This window comes from Pinus tabuliformis, chromosome X (genome assembly GCF_031772625.1).
Source record: "Pinus tabuliformis cultivar Carrire ecotype Pingquan chromosome X, CPIR1, whole genome shotgun sequence".
Lineage (NCBI taxonomy): Eukaryota > Viridiplantae > Streptophyta > Pinopsida > Pinales > Pinaceae > Pinus > Pinus tabuliformis.
This window is the reverse complement of record NC_142308.1, coordinates 608,996,129-609,003,903: the sequence shown is the minus strand read 5'-3', so window position 1 is coordinate 609,003,903 and position 7,775 is coordinate 608,996,129. Positions and strand designations below refer to the sequence as shown.

Here is a 7,775-nt window from a genome sequence, read left to right as displayed (position 1 = left end):
GAAGACATAAAGAAGGAGAGGAGAGAAAGAGGGAGAGAAAGAGAAGAGAGGGAGAGCGAGACATATAGATGGATAGGGGAGAGAGGGGAGGGGAAAGGGAGCGAGATAGTGACAGATTTAGAGGGTAGAGAAAGAGAGAGAAAGAGAGAGAGAGAGAGATGGGGGGAGAGACAAACAAAGTGGGAGAGAAAGGGAGAGAGAGAGGAAGGAAGAGAGAGAGGACTTGAGAGAGAGGAGAGAGGGAGGGAGAGAGAGATGGAGTTCCAGGGGGGAGAGAGAGAGAGAAGAATAAAGACATAAAGAGATAGAGGTGGAGAGAGAGAGGGAGTGATAGGGGAGAGATGGAGAGAAAGTGAGTGAGGAGAGGAAGGAAGAGATAGAGGAGAGGAGAGGGAAAGGGAGAGAAGGGAAACAAAGAGAGAGGGAGGGAGAGAGAGAGAGAGATGGAAGAATAAAGACATAAAGAGATAGAGGCGGAGAGAGAGAGGGAGTGACAAGGGAGAGATGGAGAGAAAGTGAGTGAGGAGAGGAAGGAAGAGAGAGAGGAGAGGAGAGGGAAAGGGAGAGAAGGGAAAGAGAGAGTGAGGGAGACACAGAGATGGAGGGGGGAGAGAAGAGGAAAGAGAGAAGGAGATATGGAAGGAGATAGTGATAGAGTTGGAGGGCAAAGAGAGAGAGAGTGATGGGGGAGAGGCAAAGGGAGGTGGGAGAGAAATGGAGAGAGAGGACTTAAGAGAGATAAGGAGGGAGGGAGAGATGGAGTTGGAGGGGGAGAGAGAGGGAGAGAAGAAGAAATACATAAGAGAGGAAGGTGGAAAGAGAGAGGATGACAAGGGGGGGATAGAGAGAGGGTGAGAGAGAGAGTAGAGTAGGAAGCAAGAGAGAAGGTGAGAGAGAGAGGGAGAGATGGATCCAACCTAGATATGGTATGAGTGTATATAAAAACCAACCTAGATCCATCTTAACCCCGAATCTATCAAGCATCGAGAGGGATCAAATATCTTGAGGTGCAAACCTTTTTTTTGAGTACAAAACTTGAGGAAAGGTTTGCACCTCGAAAGATTTGATCCCTTTCAGTGCTTGATAGGTCCGGGCTTAAAATGGATCTAGGCTACTGATTATATAATTCCTCTTTTGTAACATTTGTTATGTGAACTTGTATGAAATTACATTCACATTAACGTATTTTACAACATTTTTAATTTTTCTGTATAATTAGAAAAAACAAATTTAACATTATTTTTATAACTACAAATTTATTTTTAACATTAATAAATTGAAACATGTTATCTACCAACTACGTCTGCTTTAAATTTGTTTATATTTACCAATTATATGTGCTTTAACATTTAAAAAATATAAATAAAATGAAAATATAAAATCTCCATTCCTTTGGGACTTGGTACAAGCTAACAAACTCCTTAATTGATCCTTAAAATGCTGTGGATATTCCACTTAACAGTTAGTCACAACAAATATAAAATTATACATAAAAATTCCAAAATATACACTATTAAAGTTTTATCTCTTTAAATTTATAGATTTGTAGATTATTGTTAATAGTGTATTCATGCGAAAAAAAATATATATAGAAAATAGAAAATGGTGAAATAAAAGCTCACAAAGACATTTGACACATATATGACTTTCGAAACCTTTTTGGGAAAAAAACCTAGCACGAAGGTGAGGCCACTCTGTTCTCTTTCTCCCAATGGAAATATGGCCATGAAATACAAAGAAGTGTAGCCAGTGGGCTACTAAATTGCACAAATCCTCTCTATGTGATCTAGCTCCTAGCTCTCTTGGCTATTTTTGCTCAACTATAGAACAAATGCACGTGAAAGAATGGTACTCCCTTTGGTGCTAGTGACACGATTATAACACAACCCCCTAGAGTAATAGTGGTTAGGTTTGACTACTTCAACTTTTGACCAAAGTTACAATATTAACTTTTCTAGAGTCTTTTTCATCATAATCAGGCTGCTAGCCCATTTTCCATGAATTATGGGGGTTGAGGTGACATCCTATTGTGAAAATTATAGCACAACCCAATAGTGTACTGGTGGTTAGGTTTGAAAACCTCAACTTTTAACCAAAGTTACAATATTGACTTTTCTAGAGTCTTTTTCATCATAACTAGGTGGCTAGCCCATTTTCCATGAATTATGGGGGTTGAGGTGACATCATATTGTGAAAATAGGAATCATGGGATTCTTGCGTTGCTATAAAAGTCTATACCTGTAAAATAGGAAAACATGTGTAGTGCTAAAGCCACAAAATTTTACCCAAAAAAATGTCATTTGATACTTCAAACACTCCCGAAAAATTTCAGGCCCCAATTTACTAAACTGAGTGCCACTTATAAAAATGATCAAATTGATTCCTTCAAATTTTACACTCTAAAAACATCAAAATAAATCACAAACAATATAGTAATACAACTCTGATCATTATTTCTTTCCTCCTCTTATTCCTCTTTCCAGGTTCATTTCAACATTCCCATGAGCCCATTACAGAGATACTAGTTCATTACAGAGATACTAGTTATTACTTTTGTTTGCCTCCAAATTAAAGTCAAATAAAATAAATATTTTTTACCACATAAATCAGGGTAATCAATGTTTAAGGCCTCGCCGTAAAAACCGTAATTAAAGTTTTCCGTTAATTGGGACGGTAAATCAGTGAAAAAGTACACGCGAGCCCGGAAGTCATCCGCCATGCTCTATGATATATGTACACAATCATCTGAATGATACAATGCTGTCTTCTATACCTTGAGCTGCCTCTACGGAGAGAATTGAAAAGGAACATCCCGAGATTCGATCTGTGGTCACGCGGTGCTGTACACAGCGGCATCGCCCATACTCTGCAGACTGACTATTAAAAGGTATGACAGAGCAAACCCTCTCTTTTGTGAAATTTAGTGTTTTTCAATGAACGGTGACGATTGATCTCGTATTTTGGGTTCATTTTGCTGGGAGGTTTTCAGAGACATGGCGAGCCGCCGAACGAAGCAGAAAGAGGACAGAGATGCCGGAAGAAGTCGACTTAAGCTTCGTTGCACGGAAATACAGAAGTTTCTTCTGGACCAAACCACCGGTTCTGAGAGAAGCGTCCGAAACGCCTTAGGCGATGATCCGGATACGAGCAAAGCACTTAGAATGTAAGAGGAAGCCGTATATTTGCAATTTTTTTAAGATTTTTTTTTTTTTTTTTTCCTTTCCACCCTTTCAGGGTTAAAGATTCGAACAAATGCGGCGATATATCAATTTCTTAGTGTTAGATGTATTTTTTTTGCAGGCTTGTGAAGCAAAATAAAGTTAAACGCTTTGGGAGTGGTGGAAGATCCGATCCCTTCGTTTATATGGTCAGAATTAGTCTCAAATTTTTGTCCGGACGCCTTGATTTGTTTCAGTCCGGATGCTTTGATGTGTTGCAGCTGTCTTTATTTTATTTTATTTCCGCTTAATAAATCTTTACTGTGCTTTTATTATTGGTGCAGGCTTTACTTCCTCCTCCTCTGAGCAACAGCGAGCTCGAGCATCTAAAGGAAGCACGCCCGATGTATGATCCCCTGGACGATCCCCTGGACGTGGAGTAGGGGGGGGAATTCCGCCACAATTCTTCGTGGCGTTGCAGGTTATAACGATTCACAATTCATGTGTGGAATTGTTAAATTTCTTAATGCATTATTGTAAAGACACTGAAGAAAATGGGCCATGGGAACTATCAGAAAGCCTGGTGCAAAATCTTTGTTTACCCTAGGTCGATGGTTTTCTGGTTTGACAAGCTCTCGTTTTCTTGTTTATTCCGGTATAAAAGAATCTTTAGATTTTTCAATTCCTACCAGAATTATGTGAAGAATTACATTTGTTGGACAATCGTTTCTGAGAAAAAAAAATTCCAGAAATTAAGCTTCGCGTCATTTCTTTTATTTTCTATATGCTAAACTGTATTTTAACTTTTTATTTCTATTTTTTTTTCAAACCATTAATTTTAATGATGTAAATTGTTTAAATCTCATATTAATTTTAATTTTTTCCTTTCATCAAAATATTATATTTTTTAACTTATGATTTAAATTAGTAAATCGTTTAATTTTTTTTTCATGTAATTATATAACTTAATCTTTATATTTAACATAGCCCACGAAGATAACTTTGATTAAAAATTGCCATAACTAATGATAAAAATTAGTTAAATCGTTTAATTTTTTTTTCTTAATGTAATTATATAACTTAATTTATCTTTATATTTAACATAGTCCACGAGGATAACTCGATTAAAAATTGACATGTTATAAATATTCTGTAAATTAATACCCTCATAGATATTTACAAAAAAAGCACTTTATATTTAACATTAATCCTGTCTTCTGAGTTAACTTTAATTAAGTAAAGAGAGGACCGAGCGCTCACTTTGGCATAGTTTATTGGTTCATAAATGTGTTTATGAATATGGGGTATGGTTTTTTTTTCAAAAATTGGCGATACAAATATGGTGTATGTATTTTTATTTAAAAAACAATTATTGCAATCCAACGACCACAGACCGCTTATTTTTTTTTGTCAAACAGTCAACAACTCCCTTAAGAGTCAAAGGATGGTTGGAAACCTGTTTGGAGCAAAGGTCTAAGATTCTGTCTTTTTTAGATGGTTAGATTATTTATTTATATTAAAAGAATAATTGATAATAATTGCGTACTGCTTTCTCTCTCTTCTTTTTTTTGGTCACAGTCAACAACTCCCTTAAGAGTCGAAGGATGGTTGGAAACCTGTTTGGAGTAAAGGTTTAAGATTCTGTTTTTTAAGTTAGTTAGATTATTTATTTATATTAAAAAATAAATTGATAATAATTGCGTTGAGAAGAGTTACTTAGTTTAATGGATGTTGTTAACATTTTGACTAAGTTAAATTTCATAAAAATAAAATAAAAACTTAAAAAAATAAATATAAATATTAATGTAATATAGTGAAAGTATTTAAGTATGGGTTTATGTAGTGTATTATATTAGATATCATTTTTGGGATTCAAGTGCTAATTTCTCATGATTTTTGAATAGTTCACTTAGCACTCATTGCATCCGGTGATATTAGATATCATTTTTGGGATTCAACTGTGTTAAGTAAGTCATCCACGTATAGTAAACTGACTAATTTCTCATGATTTTTGAATAGTTCACTTAGCACTCATTGCATCGGGTGTTAATTGAATAATTTTTCATGATTTTTGAATAGTTCACTTAGCACTCATTGCATCCGGTGGGGTGAAGAAGTGGGATTGAAACTAGTGAAATGAATCATATTGCGTCAATCACTTAGCACTCATTGCATCCGGTGGGGTGAAGAAGTGTGATTGAAACTAGTGAAATGAATCATATTGCGTCAATCATAACTTCTGGGGCTTGCACCCGATAACCAGGACTTCCCGGGAGGTCACCCATCCCAGATCGCCTTTGGCTCAAGCGCGCTTAACTGTGGAGTTTCCCTCACAAACGAGTCCATTTAGCTTGCTACTCCATTTGCAAAACCTTAGCAAGTATTGTGCCTCATGAACCATTCAAGAAGAGATCCCTTCACTCTTTTCGAATTTAAGTATGGGGGTTTATGCAGTGCATTATATTAGATATCATTTTTGGTATTCAACTGCGTTAAGTAAGTCATTCACGTATGACCATTTCCATGAGAGGTAGTCGTAACTGACTAATTTTTCATGATTTTTGAATAGTTCACTTAGCACTCATTGCATCGGGTGAGGGGTGAAGAAGTGGGATTGAAACTAGTGAAATGAATCACATTTTTTCAATCATCACTTCTAGGGCTTGCATCCGGTAACCAGGACTTCCTGAGAGGTCACCCATCCCAGATCGCCTTTGACTCAAGCACACTTAACTATGGCTTGGTTGTGGGGAAAACTCCACAGTTAAGCGCGCTTGAGCCAGAGGCGATCTGGGATGGGTAACCTCCCGAGAAGCCCTGGTTACCAGGTGCAAGCCCCGGAAGTGATGATTGACGCAACGTGATTCATTTCACTAGTTTCAATCCCACTTCTTCACCCCTGTGAGTATCACCTGATGCAATGAGTGCTAAGTGAACTATTCAAAAATCATGAGAAATTAGTTAGTTACGACTACCTCTCATGGGAGTGGTCATACATGAATGACTTACTTAACGCAGTTGAATCCCAAAAATGATATCTAATATAATGCACTGCGTAAACTCCCATACTTAAATTCAAAAAGAGTGAAGGGATCTCTTCTTGAATGGTTCATGAGGCACAATACTTGCTAAGGTTTTGCAAATGGGGTAGCAAGCTAAATGGGCTTGGTTGTGGGGAAAACTCCACAATTAAGTGCGCTTGAGCCAGAGGCGATCTAGGATCGCTGACCTCTCGGGAAGCCCTCGTTACCGAGTGCAAGCCTTGGAAGTGATGATTGACGCAATGTGATTCATTTCACTAGTTTCAATCTCACTTCCTCACCCCTGTGAGCATCACCCAATGCAATGAGTGCTAAGTGAACTATTCAAAAAGCATGATAAATTAGTCAGTTACAATTACCTCTCATGGAAATGGTCATATGCGAATGACTTACTTAACGCAGATGAATCCCAAAAATGATATCTAGTATAATGCACTGCGTAAAACCCCATAATTAAATTCAAAAAGAGTGAAGGGATCTCTTCTTGAATGGTTCATGAGGCATAATACTTGCTAAGGTTTTGCAAATGGGGTAGCAAGCTAAATGGGCTTGGTTGTGGGGAAAACTCCACAGTTAAGTGCGCTTGAGCCAAAGGCGGTTTGAGATGGTTGACCTCCCGAGAAGCCTTGGTTACCGGGTGCAAGCCTCGGAAGTGATGATTGACGCAATGTGATTCATTTCACTAGTTTCAATCCCACTTCTTCACCCCTGTGAGCATCACCCGATACAATGAGTGCTAAGTGAACTATTCAAAAATCATGAGAAATTAATCAGTTATGGCTACCTGTCATGGAAATGGTTATATGTGAATGATTTACTTAACGCAGTTGAATCCCAAAAATGATATCTAATATAATACACTGCGTAAACCCCCATACTTAAATTCAAAAAGAGTGAAGGATATCTTCTTGAATGGTTCACGAGGCATAATACTTGCTAAGGTTTTGCAAATGGGGTAGCAAGCTAAATGGGCTTGGTTGTGGGGAAAACTCCACAATTAAGCGTGCTTGAGCTAGAGGCGATATGGGATGGGTGACCTCCCGAGAAGTCCTGGTTACTGGGTGCAAGCCCTGGAAGTGATGATTGATTCAATGTGATTCATTTCACTGGTTTCAATCCCATTCCTTCACCCTTGTGAGCATCACCCGATGTAATGAGTGCTAAGTGAACTATTCGAAACGGAAGTGATGATTGACACAATGTGATTCATTTCACTAGTTTCAATTCCACTTCTTCACCCCTATGAGCATCACTCGATGCAATGAGTGCTAAGTGAACTATTCAAAAATCATGAGAAATTAGTCAGTGACGACTGCCTCTCATGGAAATGGTCATACGTGAATGACTTACTTAACACAGTTGAATCCAAAAAATGATATCTAATATAATGCACTGCGTAAACCCCCATACTTAAATTCAAAAAGAGTGAATGGATCTCTTCTTGAATGGTTCATGAGGCATAATACTTACTAAGGTTTTGCAAATGGGGTAGCAAGCTAAATGGGCTTGGTTGTGGGGAAAACTCCACAGTTAAGCCCGCTTGAGCCAGAGGCAATCTGGGATGGGTGACCTCCCG

The 7,775-nt window shown here is 37.9% G+C and overlaps 1 protein-coding gene across 2 annotated transcripts; it reads left to right on the top strand.

Moving 5' to 3' along the window:
* Positions 1-2,729: 2,729 nt before the first annotated feature.
* Positions 2,730-3,914, top strand: LOC149141512 (uncharacterized). 2 transcript variants are annotated; one of them, XM_089449294.1, is made up of 4 exons: positions 2,730-2,887; positions 2,990-3,163; positions 3,301-3,367; positions 3,503-3,914. In XM_089449294.1, the coding sequence occupies exons 2-4, from the start codon at positions 2,994-2,996 to the stop codon at positions 3,599-3,601; spliced, it is 336 nt and encodes a 111-aa protein (XP_089305420.1). In that variant the 5' UTR covers positions 2,730-2,887; positions 2,990-2,993; the 3' UTR covers positions 3,602-3,914. The 2 variants fall into 2 exon arrangements, with proteins under 2 accessions (XP_089305420.1, XP_089305421.1); XM_089449295.1 differs by having other exon boundaries at positions 2,743-2,887; positions 2,982-3,163.
* The last annotated feature ends 3,861 nt before the right edge of the window (positions 3,915-7,775 follow it).